Source organism: Homalodisca vitripennis, chromosome 7 (genome assembly GCF_021130785.1).
Source record: "Homalodisca vitripennis isolate AUS2020 chromosome 7, UT_GWSS_2.1, whole genome shotgun sequence".
Classification (NCBI taxonomy): Eukaryota; Metazoa; Arthropoda; class Insecta; order Hemiptera; family Cicadellidae; genus Homalodisca; species Homalodisca vitripennis.
The window spans coordinates 129923358-129947251 of record NC_060213.1 but is presented as its reverse complement, the minus strand read 5'-3'; the positions used below and the strand labels follow the sequence as shown (position 1 = coordinate 129947251).

Sequence of the window (23894 nt, the reverse complement as noted above, 5' to 3'; positions counted from 1 at the left end):
ACCAACAGTGATTTATGCTGCACTGTGTCAAAGGCCTTTGAAAGGTCAAAGAACCTTGATTCCACACAAAGCCCCTTCTCCATGCCATCCAGACAAGCCTGAGGAAAGGCACGAACCGCATCACAAGTGGTGAAATGAAATGAAATGAAATGAAATATTGAAATGAAATATTTCTTTATTTGAGGCGAAAATTAGGGCCCTCAAATAGCCCCAAATAGCCTGGTTATTGTTTTGGTGCGATTCCTTCTAAAAACCCAAACTGCTTGGCTGAAAGCAAACAATTTCATTCCAAGTAATTAATAATTTGTAGGCTTATTAACCTCTCAAAAACCTTCGAAAAAACAGGTACAAGGGACACAGGTCCGAAAACTATGATACTCATCCTTACTGCCCTTCTTATAAACAGGAATCACCTTACTTATCTTCAGTTTATCAGGAAAATAACCTACATCTAAACATGAATTAATAACATTACATAAAAACTTCAGAAATATAATAACTGCTTATCTTTAAGATTTTAGAATTGAGATAAAAAGACATCCTGACTATTTACTGCTACTTAAAGAATTTATAGCTGAGAAAACATCTTCAACACTTACATGAGTAAACGAAAAAACAGAAGTCACATTATTATAAACATTTGACAGATAAAAACTAACATTAAAAATACTATTTGGTATATTAACTGACTAGATCATTAATACTGTTGATAAAATAATTGTTGAAACCTGTAGCAGTTAAATTAATACTATTATTGGTATTGGCTTTAGCCTTACTAATTGACAGAGAGGTTATCTTTGACAATGTTCCAAAGTTGTTTAGGTTTGATAGGAAGAGTTAGCCACCAATGAATTATTATAACTGAGTTTAGCTAATCTAATCTCCTTGCGGTAAATGTTTTTCAACCTTTTACATGCATCCAGGAAATATTGAGAATTTGTATCCTTACTTAAATAATAGTTAAATAATTTTACAAGTAATAACTGTTCCATATGGCATTTTTTATACAATCTACTCTAACTACATCGGAATGAAGAAAATGATCTTCACAAACTACAAAATTGTTGTGTGATTTGTGAATACACAATCAAGCGCGATGCATCTGCCTGTCGTAACAAGTCAGCCATTGGCCCGTAACATTAGTTTTCATAGTCATTACTATATTTTACTTTTCTGTTTATTTATTTATTCACGATAAACACCTTTTTACAACATATAGCAATGTACAAGATGGTAATACGCAAAGAAACCTTATAAAATTTAAGGAAAAAGTTTAATTGAAACAAGTAACAATTATATCATACATAATGCATGTTTGTTGTTTTATTTATAAACATTATGTTTTGAAATTGCATATTGGCAATACCGTTGAAATGAGAAATAAAAAAGAGAATATTGAGGTTGCATGGTTAATAACATACGCCCTATTTTTCGTTAAAAACTAATTGGACCCAACGAAGAGAAAAAGAAAAGTAGTCTCTCCCTGTATGTTTACTATTACTAGTCACACCCTATTTTGTTATTGATGTATGTTAAAGTTATTTTCGTAATTAACAGTATATATCGTTGTAATTAAATTTCTTACATAAACCATTTAAGTTAATCGAACTCTATTGTTTATAATTCGATTTTCTGTAACAAAATGATCGCTTAGTTAATAAGACAGTTTTAGGTTATGGATATTATCTTCTTGAAAGCAGGCTAAATTTCAAAATTTTGTACTTATTCTGCTATCAAGAGTGAATTTTTCAATTAAATACATTTCTGTGGCGTTTTTTTTTTTTTTTAACGAGATTCGAAGCATTTTATGTTCATATTTATTTTAAAGTTATGAACCAAGTTTAGGCTGAGGCTAACTGACTGCTCTACAGTTGGTAAATAAAGAGTGGTCTTCTTAAATGGGAAATTTAAAAATTTGCAATGAGAACTAAAAGTTATCTTCTAGGATTTACATGTATTGTTGCAACAAGTATACTTTTAATTATATTTGGAGATCAAAGACCTGTACAAAACATCTTGACAGAAACTCACAAGCAGCTTAAGAATAATTTACAAACTTTTAAAGTAAGTATTTAATCCAATTTAATATTTTTAAGTTTGCATATTAATTTATTGTGTGTATATTAGTTGAAAGTTAATGATTGTAGATAAGTTATGTTGTAACTTAATGTAAAAGTTAACATTAATAATAGAGCTTTCTGGATAGACTTATGGCTGCTGTATAATAACAGCCACCACCACAATAGAATTATCGATAGTTATGGTTATCTAAAATTCCAAAACTAAAATATTGGTATTTATTTACAATACCGTGACCATGAAAAATGGACTTTTTTTCATGGGTTGGGCATTTATAGCCAAGTATTATTATCACAGGTGCATATAAACTGGGGGGAAAGTATATTATTGTATTATATTGATGCCTTTCGGGCATTATTGCGTTAAAAATGGAAAATAACCGACAAAATTTTGTCGAACAACACTTGGACGGTTAAGGATCAGGGGCATCACGTGATCTGGGATTCGACTTTTGCAAGCTCGAGTAAATTTTTTTTTCTAAAAGAGCAAGCAGTGCGCAGCGGGCAGGCATCGTTGACAGAATTAACGTACTTGTCAGCATCATTTCAGTAAAATTGCCAGAGATACTGTCAAAAACAGAGTTTTCAAAAAATCGTAACTCCTTTGATTTTCGTTGCCGACGAATTTTTTCTTCACTATTGTTTTCAGGAAAAATTGTAGTTTTCAGGGGAAAAAAAATGAACATACCTTTCCATGGTCACGTTATTGTAAATTGATACCAAAATATTAAACTGAATTAGGTTAAAGATATTTCAAATTAGGAAGTATAGTTCAGCTGTTTTTAATAAAATAATTAATTACTTAATGATGAATTAAACTACCCTATGTGTGTTTATAAAATGGAATAAACAAAACAGTATTTAGTTACTTTTTACTATTTTGAAGGATAAACGTGTCTGACACCTTGTGACACAAATAAAACTTATACATTGCCATTGCACTTGCAGCCATAACAGATGGGGGAGTAGCCTATTAGTGTCTGTAACAGGTTAATAAATAGTAACTATCAATGGTGTACTATTATTGCAGTCAGTAACAGCTGGGCTGATTCATATGGTGTCTTTTTGGTATTAGGTTACTCAATAACCAGTAACAGGCTGAGAGTCAATTTCGTTCAAGCAGTGAGGTTAATACTTAATGGAAATATTACGATATAGAATGTCATTAAGCGATATAAGTAGGTTCAGATTAGGTTATCATAAATATGTTACTAGTAGTACCGAAGGTAAACATAATATACAAGCAATCACGTGATCCGAGCTTGAAATTGGATACTTTTCTCTCAAGGGGTAATTTTCTTTTTTTCGCCAGAAGTGCTGGGTGACGCTGAACACCAAAGTCCGCACTGTTGGTCAGAGTCATTTCTGATCGGTGCTTTTCCGACCTTAAATCATGTCCCAGATTGTCCCAATTTCTCTGATGTCTGGTCATGTTGGACGATTTGGGATGTGATCTGAGGTCGGGGAAATAGGTACTTTGGGATTATACCAACCACACCCAGACATGAATCGTTATTTGACATTTTGCTTAGCTACTGATTACTAGATTAGTGTACAACAATATTTCGTCAATATAAAACAGGAATTGTCTTATCGCAAACCCTCCCCATCCTCAGACAGGTCAAAGTCGAGCGGTCTAGTAGATAACGTGATTGCAGAGTCTCGCCGCCCGTTCAGCTGGTGAGTCGCTTTGTTGTACTTCCGTGTTTTACCCCTACATTTCTCCAAACACAAAAATTCAACAAAAACAAACATTACCAAACAAAACCTAAACTCTTTATTGAAAAAAACACACAAAACTGGTTTTTATTCTTGATCACACTCCGCCACCCAAAATGCGAGTGCCTCCGGCCATCAGTGCGGGGCAGCACCGCGGTGCTGCCGGAGCCCACGCTGACGTCAACGAAAGAAAAACATCCCGTGAGATAGTACCTATCAGTAAAATATCAAATTCTAGAGGGGCTGATCAGAAATATAAATTGAATTGTAATGGAAAGGCAATTATGTACCGTGCAAAAAACTTAAATAATCATGTGATGCCGACCGGCCTGCCGTAATCGGGATTCTCGAGAAAGATAAGATAACAGCGACAACAATACCGATCGTAATACCTGGAAATGCTTGTTGATTGATGGAATGTTAGTTCTGTTACTCAACTACATCGTTTTATAACGTTCTAAGTTCATTGAAAAAAGTTTAAGCGTTGGGGGCATACAACGGAATCTGACCCCATTAACAATTGATAATCATTGTAAGTTTGTAATTAAAGAGTTGTTTTTTCGTTCTATCATGTTTGTTTCTATAAATTTATATTTTTGTGTTCTTCATACTGGTGTGGTCGGTATAATCCCAAAGTACGGGGAAATACTACTCGAAAATGCCCCTGGCCATTAGTGCAGACATCGGTAGCGCCTTAGGCTCCAACCCGCACTTCTAGTGAAAAAATAAAAATATCCCTCAAGATAGTATAAATACAAGCTCAGATCACGTGAGCGCTCATACACATGTAGATTTAATCTCAGTTTATTGGCAACTTAGTAACGTCATTTCAGTAACAGCATGGTGCTTTTAACGAGATTGAATCGGCTGGTAATATGTTACCACGCTTACAGTTTACATGAAAATAAGCCATTACTCAAATACCATACATATGATTTAACTTTGTTTGTATTAATTTGGAACAATAATGTCGAACTAAATTACATTATAGGCTTTTAAGATTGTATTAGGATATAGTGAAGCTATATTTTTATATGTAAAAGATATATATGGATTTTAGGTTATAGAAAATACAACTTTAAATTAAGTTTGAGCAGCGTAGTACTTACAATGACTGTACAGAGTAAGCATGTCTGGCATCATTTTAATCGTTCTAATCGATATTTGTTTCCATTCGAGTGTTCAAGCTTATCATACTGTAGCCCAAATAACACATGTACCTGGGTACATCGCCATTGTACTTCTGCCCATTACTCAAATACCATAAAATGAGTTTATTTACTTTGTTTGAATTAACTTGGGAAAATATTGTTATTCAATACATTAAAAAGGGTTGGCAATAGTTAATTGTAAATATCTATAATTAGAATTTGTATGTATTCAATAGTTAAGGTATCTAATCAATGATTTTGCACCCTTATCTGATTATGGTGTTGGCCGCCTACTATACTGCAGCCAAACTTGTTAACCTTCAGTGCTGCTTTATATTGAGTGAGACTGGTTACTCTCTCTACCTTTCTGCATAGTAAAATTTGTCCACAGTCAACGTGTTAAATCAGGTTTTGGAGACCTGCCAGAATTAGCAAATTTGAATTTCAGGCAATTCTAGAAAGTTTGACCATGACAAACGTTTTTAATCATTAATTATATGTTCAAAGAGTAATATTTTTGGTTAGGAGCTAGATAACAATAAAGAAAAGATTTAAAATTTGGTATCAATGAAGTTAAAGGCCAGAGTTGCCAATTCTAATTTCAACATTATTCTACTCATCCTCCTGAACAAAAATATACAATATAGTTTTAGGGGGTGGAAATCATAAATAACTAATTTTTGTTTTAATATTAGAAATGTGAATGTCATTTTGTGGTTATATTTGTATACTATGGTTCTCATTTATGGTTTTCAGTGTTAACTGTGTCTGATAGCATATCAGATTGTTCTGTAGTCAGAAAAGCATAGTACAGTATAAACAACTGTCCTATGCCTCTTTCACTGTCTTGTGCATAACCATGACTTCCATTATTCAACTATTGCGGAGCGTTTAGTCTTAATTACCATAATTTAGTTTAAAAAATTGGTTTTTCTTTGAGTGTGGATTACGTGAGCACTTAAAATATTATGAAATACATTTTTTAATTGGTCATCGATTTTTTTTCAGAATGAAAGTATGAGTTTGTTGTCTAAACGTATGTTGTTTTTAAGTCAGCAAACAGTTGATTGGAAGTTACCAGGGTTTTTTACTTAGATTGTAAGAACTAATGAAATTAAAACATTATAGTTATATTAGATTTTCCCATTTAGTAGTGTTTTTACATTATTTATTAGTTTGTAGAAAATTTGCATTATTTTTAAATTTTTTGTTATCCACACTTGTAACTAGATTCGTGTTATTAACCTATGCAATCATTCTCCTCATAAGGCTTAATGGTGTGTAAATGATAAATAAAGAAGTTGTAGAACATGAAAAGCGGTACTAATTTTTTCCTAGAATTTATGGTGAGAAGAATTACAATGTTTTTTAGCCATCAAGTTGTGTTTCCCAGCTTGCAATAATGGCCAGAGGCACTCGTGTCAGCCGATATTAACTATTATTCTCAGAAGGTCTAAATTAATTAAATGTGTTGTTTATTTTGGTCAAAATTCCCTCAATTTCATTAGTAATTTTACGTATCCAAAGATAGCACAACAGTTGACATCATCATGAACCATTACGAGGTTGACTCACAGTCATAAGACCAAATGACGCTCTGTGCCGACAAACAACAATAAAATATTGCTCCGCCCAAGAAAATTAGTTCCACATATAATGTTCTAAAACTTCTTTAATTGTCATTTCCACCCATGAAACCATATTGTTGTTTTGTTCAGGAGAATTATAACAATAAGTTAACTCGTTCATGACGTGTAACTTGTCGGGTGTATATGATCTTTCACAACTTCCATTGTGTACCCGATCGGTTACATTGCTAATAATTTTATTATTTCATTTTTATTGTTCTCTCTCTTGGTGGTTTGTTAAATGTGATCCTGTGCTTAAATGAATACCTTAGACAATAGTGTACCTTGTCAGGCACACGATTGCTTAATTTTTAAGGAAAATGCATTTTTAGGTACCACACCGAAAAACATTGGAAAAACATATTGAAATAAACTTTTTTGTGCAAAATTGTGAAGCCTACATACATTTCTTGTTATACTTAGACATTTAACGTAAAAAGATTGCGGTTTTTTGCCATGATTATTGAAAAATTTGACAGCAAATAAAAAAGTCTGGAAATAAGACGTCGTCGTGAACGTGTTAATAACGTGAATCATATTTTGCAACTCTAGACATTATATTTAACATTTATCTACATTTTATTTGTATACACAATCCTTGAGTATAAGCGTATTTTGTTTATTCAAAATTTAAAATATCATTGCACAATGTGGGTAGTATATGCATGCTATGTTAATAGGCTATTAGGCCATCGTACTTCATAGTTATACTTAAATTCGGTAACATTGTTAAGTACAGGATAGTTGTTTTTTGTATACTAGTGAGACTTGGTTAATCACATGTCTTAATGAAAATTAATTTACAAAATCTATGTTTTAGTATTTCCACAGAGCCCATAAAGTCATTGAACCTGATTTATTTTTATCTAAATAAAATAAGCTCTTTCAACAAAAAATGTTAGACTCCCAAAAAAGTTAATTTTGAATTTAAATATGGGCAGGATAAAATTAAATCTTTCATTTTTATTGTACCTTATAGTTAGCCCAGAAGTTGCTTTGTGTTCCCTTATCAATCATTCTTATTTAATTTTTTAGGCCTATTCTTAGATACACAAATATCATAATTAATCAATTATGGGACATTTCTAGGACAATCTGAAAGAGGCAGAAGAGAAGCGCTGGACAGCCGACGAGAAGTATTTGAAAGCTCTCGGGTTCACGACAAGTCCTCGGCTGTATCCTGCAGCAGTGTGGACCAACACTTCTCTCCCTATCGTGGTGTCGTACCTGTTAGACGGAGATGCCGAGCTGGGCGTAGGTCTGGCCCGGAACATTGCTCACCATCTGCCCAACAATACCTTGCTTCTTTATAACCTTGGGCTGGGGCGATATGATTTACAGCTTGTAAGTGAAGTGATATTTGTAACAATTCATATAATAGTTTTGTAGTAGATTAGTGCTAAAAATAAGATTCAGAAATTAGAGAAATTATTTTTTAAATATAATAGCCTTAGAATTATATTTAAAAAATTATATTTAGAAATTTAGAATTATTTATAGAATTATATTTAGGTTATATTAGAGAGTGCCGATGGCCGAGCGGTCTAAGTCGTTGGACTTTGGGTCTGAGTTAGAGATAGCGCAGGTTCAAATCCTGTCTGTGACCGTTGCACTTTTTATCAGTACCATCAACCTTGTACTGTATCGACTCTCCCCCTTATTCTGTTTGATAAGATCCTCGCACAGGCCAGTGGTCCATGAGGACGGACAGAATAAGGTTTAAAAGGGGATCGGTCTCTCCTTTAAAAAAAAAAAAAAAAAAAAAAAAAATTAATTATACAAATAATATTTACTTGCTTAGTACAAGTTTCAAATTATGTGTTTCAATTTGGTTTATTGTGTACGGTCTTAAACCCTATAAGTGCTAAGAGTCTTGATCGCAACGCTTTGGAGTGCTGCCAAAGTGTTAAGTGAGCTATCTGCATGCACAAGACATCAAGTCTTAGTCTCTGCTCTCGGACACAAAAGTTTGCTTTGGAGTCATGGGTTCGATTCCAGTGCCTGACATGAGGGATTTTTTGTGGTCTAGTGTAAACTTAAGAAAGTCACTTGTCTGTGATAAAGTTGGTAGGAGCCCGCTTTAAATTAACGGTAGTTGGCTTGGGTAGAAGTTAATGGGATCAGTATATTCTTGTACAAGCTCCAAAACACCCATTTTGCATTTTTTATCTTTACAGTTAAAAAACAAACACTTGATAGCGTTTAAGAGTTAATAAAGCATTTAAACCTTACCTATAATTTTCGGACAAATGACCATCAGTTAGAGGGTTAAAGAAAATTTTCCTTTAATTTAAACGTTTTTGATATTGATACTTAATTGAACTGTGTTTGATATTTATTGTAAGTGTAGGCCCAATAGAATTGATATTATTACACTATTTAGTTGCACTGAACTTGTAATAAAATTACAATCTATTACTAACACATTCTAGGTTAAAATTAACAAACCATACCAGTGTGATGTGCAACACACAAGTCGGGAATCACTATAACCATGTTGTGTGTCAACTCATGGACTTAATAATTAGTATTGTGTTTTGTTTTTATTTATTTTTTGTTAGTTATTCACCTGAGCAAGAATCAAGGAGGATACCTATCAGATCAATGTAAGAATATCAGAGTCAAAGAGGGAGATCAGATTGTAGATCTCGAAACAGTGTTACTGATTTTTCTATTATGAACGTAGTTTTAAGATACGATTTTTCGTATTTTAAGTGTTACATCCAACATTGAATTCCTAGTTTGTTTAACCATTAAACTGATAAGTGGCTTCTGCCAGATTTTCAGTTGATTTGAAATGTGCACGATTGACATTGACAGTTAAATGTAACCAATGTGATTAATTTGTAACAATGACATTTTATTTCAAAGAGAATATTAAATTTTATGTTCTAGTCTAAAAACTTTAGTATTGAGGATAAATGCACCAGTACCAAGGGGATGCATCGTGCTCACATTGGTATTGAGGATAAATGCATCAGTACCAAGGGGATGTATCATGCTCACATTGGTATTGAGGATAAATGCACCAGTACCAAAGGGATACATCGTACTCACATTGGTACAACAATATAATAGTTTGTTGATATCCATTGACCAACAGTCAAACTGCTCGATAGTGAGTTTTCATGTTATGTTTGGTGTTCTCATATATTAGATACTGTTCATATATATATGGTTTTAGATACTGCTATAACATTCACCAGCAATTCACTGATTTTTGTAATGAAAGAGTGTTATAACAGAAATCCATTGCTCCAGGAGCTGTGGCTCTCACAGTATATTACGAGAATGTGTCAGAAAGTAAGAGAGATAAGATACTTTTCGGATATAGAACATTGCAACCGAATAAATGGCACCATATTAATTATTGTTATTGATTACTATGAAACACAATAAATCATCTTATGCCCTTGAGGACCAGTGTGAAGATACTATTCTTCTATAAGGTGCGTCTCCGAGATGGAAGTCCACCTGATTTTTTTAAATAATCCAGAGTGGACTGTGGAAGCAAATCTATCAAAAATTGAGGAGTCTCAGGTAAGATAGTCTTTCAGAAGCATCTTGATTATAAATATCTTGCACAAAGAGAACATATTAACCGAGTAGAAGACCAGAAGTGAAACCGTCAACCGGTTTTGTTGGCCCATTTCCTAGAGTCACTGCTAGGGATCAGGAGGTTAATTGTTTCTCCCATAGAACAGTAAACTCAACAAATCATATAAACCTAGCCTATAAAACAACTAACTATCACTATTAGAGTTCATGAAGACAACTGTAACAGTACCAACCAGAATCTGTTGCAACAGCCATGTTGTCGCCACAGTTCCAGTTACAGCGGTATTACAGTACCTCTAGTAATACCGCTCCAACTTGTTGCAACAGTCACGCTGTCATGGCATTTTCAGTAGAACCTTTTATTTTTTCGTTTTAGTGGTTCCGTAGCAGTTCAAGTTGCAACAACTCAGCTCTAATTTGCTAACTTCCTATCGTAGCAATATTTATTCAAAGTTTGTTACATGAAGAAATGAAATATTGTGCAGATACTGACCTACTGCAACACTAGCCGCTGCGCTGTGGTGGATTTTTACCTGAGTGACTTTCCTTCCCATGTCAGCGACCACAAGATTCATGCCTTTCGACCAATCATCATTCAGGTATCATAGTTAACATTACCTTGTGTATGAATTAAACTAATATTGTAGTTGGCTTTTTAGTCAACTTGTGAATTAGAATATCAACTAAATGCACAGAAGACTAATTTTGTATTAAAGCGTTATGCTAGGAATCTTTTACTATAATACCTATGTATGCTGTGCTTAATACTGCTTTCAACTCTTGGTTGTCGGGAAATTTGTCAGTAAGATAATCAGTAATATTACGACAATAGAGAAAATAGTGTGAATGAAAGCATTTTGTTTTGCATGAATGAAAGTGTGTGATAAATATAGAGAAAAGTATGTTGCCACACAGGTATTGGGGACGCTGTGGTGGCAGTAGTGTTACATAGATATACTTTTGGTCGGTTTCAACTTGTGGTCTCATTCTGCCTCGATTCCAGTCAATCCTGGGAAATGGTCTCCTGTATTAAGGACAGAATCTCTCCTGGTGTGGAATCACCCATTCCGAAACACTTTTGCCAATTCAGTGCCAAAGCAACGTGCCAACATAGAATGAGAATAAAAATGAGCTAAGTTTCTCTAAAGCTTCTTAAAAATTATTTAAGAAATCACAAATATCCTGCAAATTTTATAATAAAGCGAGATAAAGATCAGACCTTGATAAAACCAATCCAATTTATCACAAATATTAGGTACTCCCAAGGACAAAAACATATTCGAAAACAAATCCGGAATTTATGAAATTCAATGGAACAATTGTGATAAATTGTACATTGCCCAAACAAAAAAGGAACATCAAGACAATTCAAAGAACCCTTTGCACATATTATAAAATATGGAAGAAATGAAAAGTCTGCTATTGCGAATCACTGTATTGAATCTGGACACACCATCTGTAATAAAAATCTATGATTATTGAAAGAAGTTACTAACACAATACACTTAAATGCTTGGGAAACATTTTAAATTAATACAAATAAAGAAAAACTTAACAATAATGAAGACGGACCTATTCAAAATTCAATTGTACTCTCATCTGAATTTATAAGAAAATTAATATAATATAATTCTGCTTAAATATTTTATACTGGCTAATCATATTTCCAAATCTTTTACCATATGTTATAATTATATCTATTATTTAAAAAAATATAAATATTTGTTCATTTTTGAAGTGCCTGATGATGGAACCATTGATTCCAAAAGGCCTTGCGCAGTAATAAAAGTAATATTGGAAAATATTGTATTCATTTACTAGTGATAATAAATAAAACCAATCCATTTAAACAATAAAATACTTTTTATTTACAGATAATTTCTTGAAGAAGAGTCTTATCATGTCTAGTTCTATTTCTTTCTTTGCTCTTGTTTGGTTTGTGCACTTAATGATAAATGGTTTTTTGTTACAGTCTTCCAATAAGCAATACTATTAATCCTGTCAACTTAATCATTGTTTATTTCGTCGTTTCATCGTTTATTATTGTTTAATTCTCCAGGACGCATTGAACCATGCTGGAGCTGTTCTCTTTATGGAGAACAATTTGCGGCTCACAACCGGAAATATTCAGCCACTTGTAGACAAGGCCAAGGGATCGGCGGATCAGGCAGGCAGTGGCATCATCTGCTGGGCTACGAGACAAGCCGTCACCTTACTCACTCATCCTGCCATGTTCCACTACTTCCACACAACCGACGAAGGGTAAGTGTTGGTGGAAATTTGCACATTGGTGAAACAGGGATTTTTTTTAAAGTGTGTCACATAGATTATCTATTTTCATTTCGCATGATCATGATGTACTGTAAGATGTGGTAAACATTTGACCGAAGTAGACAAGTTTGTGAACATTTTAATCCCTTATGTGCTAGTAAAATCACACAAAAAACAAAATTAGAACAGTATCCTAAACATCTGAACTGTGTTTAGAACAACTGTGCATAGACGTTGTCAAAACGTTGTTTCAGTGTAATATGTTGTAGTGATTGGGAGTCCAAAGGCAAAACAAAGAGCCATTAAATATTCAAGATAAAAACACAGACATAAAAACTGGAGGAATAATCTAAAATTGATCTATACTGTTGGTTTTTGTAAATCATAACATTAAATGGAAAGAAGCCATCGTAGAAGTGTACATCATGAAGAGAATGTCTCAAACAAAATCTATTTTACACACAAAGTTAGCAGTTACCACTAAATAAACCTGCTGTAGTTAGAACACTTAGACTCTTATCAGTATGAAAAGGGGAATTAATTAGGAAATCTAGATAATAAAACTGTCTATGTACCGAGTTTTTAGTTGGTCCATTATGAATGAAGACGTGCCTTAATAGAGTTTAAAATTTAGTCTACTTGCCTCCAAGATACAATGCTGTCACTCACTTAAGACTATAATATTATAACACGAGTTAATATCCATATGTATAATACAATATAAATAAACCTTTTAACACTTTTTGTAAACTTTTATTTTTGTTACTATGTACATTTCGAAATCTGTGATTTCATCATCATCTTCAGGTACTAAGGTTAAGTTATGAAAATAAATAATTACAACCAATTTGTCATGTGTTTTTTTACTACCTTGGTGGCTAAATTTGTTGTATTTAATTTTATGTGTGATCAATGTATATTGTTTAAAAGTCTATCGAATAATACATTTTTTGTTAGAAAATCTTTGTCATTTAATAATATATTATGATTAATTTTGGCACTTTTGTAGATTTCAAAATGTTCTAAAGTAGATAATAAGCGACTTTTTTTGCTTGTGTGTAAAATTTTCAAGATTGTTTTCGATGTTAGTGTATGTATGGCCGGTGTTATTTAAATGGTCTGCATATTTTGAATTTGACGATGTTTTCAATGCTTTTATGTGTTCATTAAATCTAATTTTGAAGGATCGGCCGGTTTGTCCAATATAGTGGGATTGACAATCGTTGCAATTTAATTTGTATACTCCACTATTGTTGAATTTTGATTTTGGTTTGTTGAATTGCTTTTGTTTTTGATTAGAATTCCAAGGTTGTTCGAGGTTTTGAAAGCCAATTGATATCCTTGTTTATAAAATGATTTGTTAATTTTGTGACAATGTTTACCCAAGGTAGTCTGATTGAATGTATTTGATATCTCTTTCTTCTTTCTTGTTATTTTCTTTCTTTCTGTAGTTCTTCGTTAATATATCAATCATGCTTGGTTTATATCCATTATTTTGGGCTATGTATTTAATAATATTTAATATCCATGTTGTTGTCAGGTTCAAGTTCCTACCCATGGTGGAGGCCAGCCGGCTGCTCATATTCAACACGCCCGAGGTGCACACAGACATTATGTTGCCTTGGATACAATGCTCTCTCACTCATGATTGTATCCTGCCCATTGGTAAGTTTTGCAGTGTATTCAGTGTATTTAGTTTCAGTGTTGGAACCAAATTGAAATAAACATAGACTGCTATAAAACTGTTTCAGTGATTCTCAAAATTTAAAGTGGTGGCTAACCTTGTATCAAAAATATAAACTATTTTATAGGATTTTTTAGTTTTTAAAATGAATTTTTTTGACAATATTAAATTAGGGAATTGATTTTTCAAAAAAACCTTTTTATTAAAAGGTATGTTGTGTTGTACATGAAAAGAAAAGAGTAACTATTACTTAGTTAAATAATAATACCGTTCGTATATATATTAAGGTCAATTAGTAGAAAAGCTATGGACATTTCAAAATATGTTGGATACCTTCTTTGATGGATTTTGAAAAATTTTATCTAGCTGTAACTTTGAAACCGTTTTAGATATTTGAAAAATTACAATTTTTCTAATCTATATAATTACAACCTTCACACCAAATTTCATCAAATTTTGAGGTGGTCAAGTAATGTTTTTAGTTTTTGCTTTATGCCAAGTATGAATTATAGTTACAAAGTTATTGTTTCAATTTTTTTATTTGGAAATATATAATTTTAATTTTACTGCATATTATTGGTAAATATAAATGGTAATATAATTTATTAAAATTATGTGATATAATTTATATCACATCAAGAACACAAGCAAAGAAACAACATACGAGAAAACAAAACAATGGTGAGACTAACGAATGTAGTACAGAATGTTTTTTCCTCACAACTCCTATCAAAGACGTAAAAATATAAACATTGATATTGATAGATAGATAATTTTATCCATTATCCAGTCAATGACAACATTACAGTTGTCAAAAAACTATACCAAAGTTATAGCTATTTCATGGTGAAGTTTGATAGACGAGAATTTATCAGTCACCAGTTCTTGGGAACTAGTTTTCTTAAATCAGATTGCATAAGTCCATTCTCAGTTACTTACAGAAAATATCAAGATGAGATGAGTATTCTCTCTTTGTTGAACTGAGCACATCATTTTCCTTGAGGAAACATGCAACATTACCATTCTCATATAGTACTCCAAATATGATAAAAAAAAGAATAGTGTCTGATAACACTACTATTCAATGTGAATTTTAAGGTGCGAACCAACTGTCTTCCTTGTCAGGATAACCTCAAATCTAACTACCATAGGAGTAGTAATTGCCTACATTCTTTGTAGAAGCCAGCATGAATATCTTGAATTTAGAAGCCAATTGAAATTCCATGTTACCATCCAAGTATATTCTCATTGCTGTGTTCAGTTCGAGGAGGGAAATTACCACAAGTTCATCCACACACTTTTCCATTATGTAAATACGTCTTATTTAGGCCAACTGTACAATATTGAACTAATTTAATTTTTATTTTCATCAATCAAGTGAAATGTGACTGATTTTTGTTCTATAATTCTTGTTTTGGTAGGTGCCCAATCCAACGGGTGCAGGTTTGACAAGAAACCTCAATACAGGTACTCAGGGTGTCACAGTCATGACTCCTCAGCCCTCAACATCGTGTTGGGACTCAAGTTCGAGTTTGACGATACCTGTTACGCCACGCAGACTCAGGACACCTACTTCCACTCGGTGACGGCCAGTCGCGCAGCGGAGGAGTTGGCAAGACTGCAGGAGAACGTCACTGACGCCACCACTGACAGCTGAGAGTAGCCTGCTTGATCGCCTCCACGGAGAATCGGAGGGTGAGGTCACAATGGACTGTCAGAGTATAACGTTCCTCTGCTTTAAATTTGTTAAGTGTGACAAAACGTATAATGTCAACTAGCCACAAAGTGGGTTTAACTAGGCTAGTGAAATTACTTCCGATATTTTTTGTTAACGAAGAGAAGGGATTTTTATAGTGCTTTTTTATAGTAATGACCTATTTTCTAGTGTGTAACTACAATTATCTAATAAAAATGCAACCAAAGGTAAACTAAACTCATTTATCGTATTCTGTGACATACAAAATGTTCCAATGCTGTTGGGTCTAAATCAATAACCTAAAATATTTCTGGTTCTTTCAAATGATCTATTATATTCGCAAACAATGTTAATACCAAATTTCGACCAACCATATGATCGGTAATTTCTTATATATTTATTATAATAAGTATATATTATTATTATGAAAGTATGCTCTGGCATTAATAAAGCTACAGTTTTAAGACAAAATAACTGTTGTAATGAATTTAAAAATATTCTGATGGTTGTTGTATTTTCTTTTTAAGAAACTATGTATTAGTGAGATTTGTAAAGTTTATTTATGTGTGTCATGTATTGTCAAATCATTTTATGAAAGGAAACATGTAATCTCTTGAATTTGTTCATTTATGAATGAGTGATACATTCAGTTATCGTTGAAATATGTCATTGTTATTATTCCATTGAGGACTTACAATAATAACCAAAGACCAATAGTATTAAGCTATTACTTGAAAGACTTAATGATTAATATCAAATTAAAAGCCCCCATTCCTATTTCGAACATGTTGAGTCGTATTTAATGTTTCATTTTCATGAATTAATGATGGATAAGTTAATGAAACGTTAAAATGTTGTGGTATACTTCATTTGTGTATTAGTCTAATTGTAATAGAAGCTTAAGTATTTTCTTAACTTGAAATAATTATATTTATAAAAAATAATGTTACACTGTTACATTTAAGAGTGGTGTTTTGTTATAGAACTGTAGCATCTCCCCTCCTTATCTTTACAATATTCATTTTCTCGAGTATGTTATTGTTTGTAATACGTTTATTATTATGTTTGTGTTCACGTCCAATTCTCGTGAAGCGTTAATGATTAATTATAATGTTGGATGAAATACTCTCTACTTGATAGACTGTATTACGAGAATAAACAAAAATATTAAAAACGGAAACTTGCACTTGCTTGTAAGACCAATGTTAGGGCAAAAACGGTACATTAATGACACTACGGCTGTTAGACCTGGTTTTATTTCGCAGTTTGTAATTTAATTAGCACTTTAAACTGTACCAAACACTGTTGTACCTTAATTGCTCTCATGTACAGTATTTCACCCAACATAAAAATTAAAAAAGAATGTTTTGCTCTCTACGGTCTATTTTGACTTTGTAGAATAATCATAGTATAAATATAATGAGACAGATTAGTTTTGTATTCTCTTTCACCAAACACAAGCGAGGAAAATATTTGGTCTTGGGCTGTATTGCGGAGATAAATCAGTCTCTTTCTTAATGGCCGTAACTTTCTTTTATTTGAGCATTCGCTGTAGGCTCATCGCAGAAGGTATGATAAATTCGAGTAATGTTATTTAAACAATCAACATTAAAGAAATGGTAGTTGTTGCGGTTTTATAGATGGCAGGTTTTAGTTAAGCAGATTATTTATAATCGTAAAACAGGCGTGTAAAGACGAACCAGGGCAATAATCCGTTTATCTGTTAGTGGTAAAAGAATCACCCCCCTAATTTTGTATGGGAATAATACAATTATTTCTAAAAAAAAATTCTAAAATAATCTCTGATTTTTTAAATTTTGATGTCATACTATTTTGGCTGTATTCTAAAAATGTTAATGTCTTTACAGTTAATTACGAAATTGAAAATGTGTTAGAATGGTGCTGAAAATAGATTTCTTCTAATATGAGAATTATTGGAGCATTAAAATTACGATAACTTCAAATAAAACAGTTGTTTGGTTTGCCAAAATATACAACATTTTTTAAATACAATCATTAGAATTTTTCAAATTTTGGGCTTGGAGCCCAAGAAGAGCTTTTTGTGCTTATTATCTTAAAATATCTAGAAATAGCTATTATCTTAATAGAAACGCTTTTATCTTCAGTCAATATGTGTAATAAGTAAAATACTACATTTCAGTTTTTCTTCTGCCATTTTAAGATAGAAAAAAGTCATTCAGTTTTTCGTTATGTTTTTCTTATAAATAAGTTTAAAACAATAACATTACAAATATTCTTATTTCAGAATTGAACCCGAAACTTCCAGATTTTGGCACAGTCTGTACTTAACATGGTTGAAAATATTTTTTAAATTTTCAAAGGGTGGCTTTGTGGGGAAATTGTTTGGTTCAGTATTGTAGAATAATCTGTTCTCTTACAGTTGATTTCAGGCACCCATATATCGTTATTTTTATTAATGTAGTAATTGGTACTTGAATATTTATATGCATACAATTTATGAATAGCATTACTTTAATAGTATATACTTAAACACCGAGTGAGCATGGAATTTAATCTTAGTCTAAAATCTGTACAATTTATTTTCATACTCCTCACACCGAGAGTTATAGTTATCTCTGTCCCTGTTAATTAAAATTATTACAGTAACACACAAAAACTGCAACATCTTTATACTTTGTAACATGTTCTTTATCCAACTATAACAATTCTATTGACACCAACAAAGCAATCTGTGTTTAGTGCTTCTCTATGTCTTCTGCTATCTTGCTTTTTATTTGGTCTTCCTCTAATCTTCTTCCATAATTAATAGTGATTTAATAAAGCATTATACAAAAGCATGTCCAATTTAAAAGTGAGTAACGCTCAGTAAAGTGTGTGAAGAAAGATGTATGACTATCTTTTCATAATAGTGATAGAAAATTTTAGGATTAATAAGAAATGTATTTACGCTAAATGAATTCCACAATTGTACAGTAGGGCTGGACATGTATTTTGAATGTTGGAACAGAAATTTGATCCTGAAAGTGTGGAAAATCAAAGTCAAACAGGTGTTGTAAACATTTTGTAGTACGAGATTCAATCGAGTGTAAACTTTCAGGAGAGTTGGAGGAATAGAGCAAGATACAGATCTGTCATTGTATTACTTTTGTTCTTTCCTTCTATGGAACAAATGTTGTATTTTTTCTTAATCAGAGGGAATAAGTAACTGGACTGTTCCTAACACTGAAATTACAGGTCTTTATGGCCTCCAAAGAGATGAAATGTAAGGATTTTTAAATCACAAAATGGAACTTCAATTGTAATAAATTCAAGAAAAAAGCCTCCACCCAACTGTGGATGACTAGGACATAAGTCCTTTTCTCGTCTCAATCTCAAGACCACAGCAGGATTGAGATGTGCCTCCTAGACCGTGCATATAACACTTACGCTGTTTTCAAATTTGTTAAATTGTACAAGACAGGTATTAATAAGCCTGAGATAATCCCTTCTGGAGCATTGCCAGCCACTCTAGTATTCTGAGATTACAACAGTTGTCCATTTTTTATGAGCAAGGTTTTAAAAAACTGAGCAGCCATTTGAAAAATTAAAGATGGTCTTTTTCTTCTTTTTTGTTTCTCAGCTTCTTGTTCTAAGTGAACAAAAAATTCTTTATTTGAAAAAAATAGAAACAAAAAAGAAAATGAAGACCATTACATTTTCATTTCGAATATCTCATTACACTTAGTCCTTAAAGAACCTTTACACTTGCCCAGCCCTATTATTAATTCATACTTTTAGTTAAACTATAACTTATAGTTATAATGAATTTCATTTGTAAGGAAATGGAAGATTTGTTTGAATAGTGATTGATTTAAGTTACCGTAATATATTTGGACTGGACGGATAATTAGCTTTTTAGATTTTAGCTTATAGATGTTTCCTCGAAGTAAGGAAATTATTTTTCAGCAATATTTTGTACATAATAGGTTATCATTATTGTCTGAAGATGTTTTTGTTTCATTTCGCTTATAATGGTTATAAACTCTGGTTGTTGTTTGTATTTGAAAGTACAAAAGTAATCGAGATCTGGTTTGTGTTTTCCATTACCAGCAATTTTATTTATCAGAGTTTCCAATTTAGTTAACGTACATTTCAGACGAAGTGTTACTTTTTAAGTAATTGAGGAGTGTCGGATGAATTGGTTTCTAGGAACCTAATGGTTGGTACAGTAAACGTTGTTTTTAAACCGGTAGATAGACTTGTATCCAGAATCGACAATACATATTGTCCAACTCTTCTTGTATAGTTTAGCTAGGATAGCTTTTTGTGTGAAACATCAACAATGGAATGGCTTGTTGGTGCTGGTAGGGCCTGTGATTTAGAAGAAATCGTGTTATTGAAAACCCTAACTTCGGCAGGGCTGTAGTTTAAATAGCATGGTTGGATGTGGGGAGACTATAGCATCAAAAAAGAACCCTGGTCACTGTTGGAAAAAACGGGGAAAAATCCACTGTACATAGACTTCCTCAAATTCAGATGAAGCACGTACTTTTACCAGTTGGGGATTGAATTTCCTATCAGATGCCTATTCAGAGGTAGACCTAGTATGTGTCTATAGGTACTGTGGCATATCCAGGCTTATTATCTCTCTCAATCACTCTGTTTATGGGATATCGTGATGAGTAGATACCTCTGTTCAGGTCGGCTCACTAGAATCTTTACTATAGTCTGCTTTCCAAGTGCTGCATCGCCAAGTTGGCAAGACTGTAAGAGGAATGAAGGGGCGATCACATTTTTAGCACTGTCATTCGACATGACGCTTCATTAACCATTAACAGAGAGGGCGGTTGTTTTTCTTGAGAGCTTGCGGATATCGGATAAGACCGAAAATGTACACAAGGTGGTTGTGGCGCAGCTGTAGTGTTGGGCCTCGGAACAGAACTATCCCACGAACTTCAGCACCCCTCGTCAGTACTCTTTATACTATTGTTTACATACCGATAACGTCTGACATTAAAACATTATATGGAGGTTCAAATATAATTTGAAGTTATTTGAAAAGTGACAATAGGTTTTGTGATACATCTTTCAAATTTATACTACATATCCTGCATAAAAACTATAAAGTTAGACTACGGTAATATATTTAATGGCCTTCATTGATTGTCGCCGCACTCCTCAGTTACATTTTATTATCCTTGTGTTATTTCCATGACATTGAGTATTAAATTGTTAATATTATATGTTATTTTAATATCCATTACTAGGTATATAAATGTAATTGCACTAACGCCACTAGTATGGATATTCCAATGGTACTTACACAATTATCTTTTAGCGCTTACCGTGGAAAATAGTGATACATTCCTTAATTGTGAACTCCTGTTGCATATTACTTTTGTTATAGCCATAAACTTACGTTATTCTTTATGAAACTTTTATAAAGATTTTGGTTCAGATTAAGCTTAACTCTATTTTATTTTATATCATTGTAAAAGCAAATTTATTTTTTATGGTAATTTTTACTAGACATAAAAATTTAGGTATATTGAGGATCTTTTCAAGGAAGAAGTATTTGACATTTTAATTTCCTACAATTAGTAATTATATAAGTGTTTTATTAGTTGTATCGATATTTACCTGTCTGTTAGATACAAAATAACTTTTAGTTGGGGTTTAGATCTTATGGACTGGTCACAATACTTCATTTCAAGATAATTTAGTTGGTAAAATGAATAAGAAATTTAGTTTTGAATAATTAATCACATTATTTGTTTTAGAACCAAAGGGCAAATTCAAAAGGTTAACCGAGTTTGTAAAAATAATGTGTAAGAACAAGACAATATAGTAGGGTTTCAGCCATTTGCCATCATTATATGTTACAAAAAATATAACACTATGGTTCGAGGATTGAAATCTACCCTCTTCTTTAGGTGTTAAAACTGCGGTAATGGATTAAAAAATCACTCAAAAATATAACGATGGCAATGTCTGAATCCTCATCGTTCAATTCATCCATCACCAATAACAAACGTTAAACAAAGAATTGAGACATTTATTTTTGAAATGAAAATACTTTAAATTTGTTTTCACGTGTTCTTTAAGTAGCACAATTTTTCTTTAAACTCATAAAGAAATGTTCAATTGAAATAGGACAATTTCATATGCACTTTCTTTTACATTGGCACATGCTTTTTAATAACTTGTTTTCAGACTATATGTATTAGTAATGCTAAAAAAGAGTTGGAGTTTTTTTTAAGAATATTTCCAATAAATATTAAACTATAAATTGTGAAATAAAAAGGATGAGCAACTTGCATTTATAGTCTCATGTCCTCAGAAATAGGTATGATCTTGCATGTTAACATGTTAGGTGATGGGTATCTATTTCCATTACGTTGTGTAAAATTAGAATTGAATTCACAAAATTATAATCCTTTTGTTTTAGGACAAACATTATTCGATGTAAACGCCCGAATTGTACATTGAAAAACGCCAGTCTCTTCCAAATGGATTCATTTAAAAATGTTCTTCTTAGAAACAGTTTCAAAAACAACTGTAAATACAAATTTCTACATTTTTTAATTGTTAAAATATTTTTTTATATATATTTAACTTGACTTGGTTAGTTTGTAATGTGTGAATGATCTAATCGTAAAATGAAATATCCATTTACTGCCATTTTAATAAATACAGTGTCTAATTTTTTTCACAAATAAGTCATTTTTATTTGAAATGAATCTTAAACATATAATTTCTTTGTAGTTTTGTACACCCTATCGTGTAGTTTTACCAAAAAACAAACACGTGCTTCAACTATGATTTGTAACACCTATGACAAAAATAACCACAGTCCTGTTATCTGATATCAATAATTAAGGTTTAGAAGGGAATTCATAGAGTTGTTAAGCATATATGTTACTATTGAAGTAGTAATAAATACTTCAGTATAGTATCAATAATATCAAACTATTTTTTCCTTGGTGTTTTTTTGTCCCTAGATCTGCAATATTTTTCTAAGAATCTGTAATTTGTATTCTACCTTATATATTTTTAATAGTATATTCTAATGTGTATAGATTTTAATCAGGTATTTGTGATCTTAAATTAATTATATTGTTATGATTTCAGGAATAAAATTTAAAAATTATAATCAGTGTGTTGTTTCCAGGAATTTTGCTTGTTAATTTCTTCTTGTTATACACAACCACACTTTGGTGATTTATTTTCTTATTTAATGTGTAGATTAGTTTTTGTATAATTGTCAGCTTCTTACTAATTTGTACTCTAAACCTAGCAATAACACTGATGACACACTGCATTAGTTTATTTTTCTACATTCTTTTAGATGTGGTCACATTAATTACTTATGATATTGAAATTGTGATATTAATGTACATAATTGTTTCGGCACAGCTTGTACATTCTTTTGTCGTACATTAAATTCTGTAACAATTACTGCTTTGTAGCCTTATTTACCTTTATTTTTACTATACAGTAGGTTAAAGTTACCCGAGTCAAAATCCATCAAGCCTATCTACATAAATGTTAATAAAAATCACTTAAAATTTTTTAAACAACAAAAATAGAACAATATACAAAAGATTATAAAAAATATAATTTATAGGTCTTTTTTCCAGATACATAGCCTGTTTAAGGGGAGGCTGACGTCAATTTTTCAAAAAAATTATTTTCATTTTATATCTTTTCTTGTTCTTTATTATTTTATGAATAGTTTGATACACAATACATTTATATTTCAACTTAATTTGACACTAAAAAATACATTTTACATTGCATGGCACATTGTTTTTTTTTCCATTTTTTATTCATATACTAGTACAGTATAACTTTTGAAATATTGATTCTTTGCCTCATATTTTATGTTGGGTATATTGCTCACCAGTCCGTTTGGCAGTTATAAAAAAATCAAGCCAATTTACAGAGATTTTTTAAACAAGATTCTCCACAAATGCCTCCATAGAAAAAAGGTTCAATGTCCAAATGATTCATCCAATAATGTTCTGTGGTGACCCTCACTAAAACGAGTTTTTGTTGCACTTAAATTACTCAAAATAGTAGTTTGAGACTATATAGTAACTTACAACTGTGATTACTTATAAAGGTAAAGGTAAGAACTCTTTGGTG

The 23894-nt window shown here is 32.0% G+C and overlaps 1 protein-coding gene across 1 annotated transcript; it reads left to right on the top strand.

Moving 5' to 3' along the window:
- The first annotated feature begins 1490 nt into the window (after window positions 1-1490).
- On the top strand, window positions 1491-23204 carry LOC124366327. The gene is made up of 6 exons (XM_046822785.1): window positions 1491-2064; window positions 7666-7920; window positions 10620-10733; window positions 12194-12396; window positions 13946-14070; window positions 15511-23204. Exons 1-6 carry the CDS (start codon window positions 1921-1923, stop codon window positions 15744-15746), a joined length of 1077 nt encoding a protein of 358 aa, XP_046678741.1. The 5' UTR covers window positions 1491-1920; the 3' UTR covers window positions 15747-23204.
- The last annotated feature ends 690 nt before the right edge of the window (window positions 23205-23894 follow it).

Bases quoted from the DNA above. Each gene is read 5' to 3' on its own strand.
- LOC124366327 (XM_046822785.1), top strand. From the start codon at position 1,921: ATGAGAACTAAAAGTTATCTTCTAGGATTTACATGTATTGTTGCAACA. The intron at 2,065-7,665 runs GTAAGTATTTAA...GGACATTTCTAG, and splicing joins ATAATTTACAAACTTTTAAA to GACAATCTGAAAGAGGCAGA. The intron at 14,071-15,510 runs GTAAGTTTTGCA...TTGTTTTGGTAG, and splicing joins TGATTGTATCCTGCCCATTG to GTGCCCAATCCAACGGGTGC.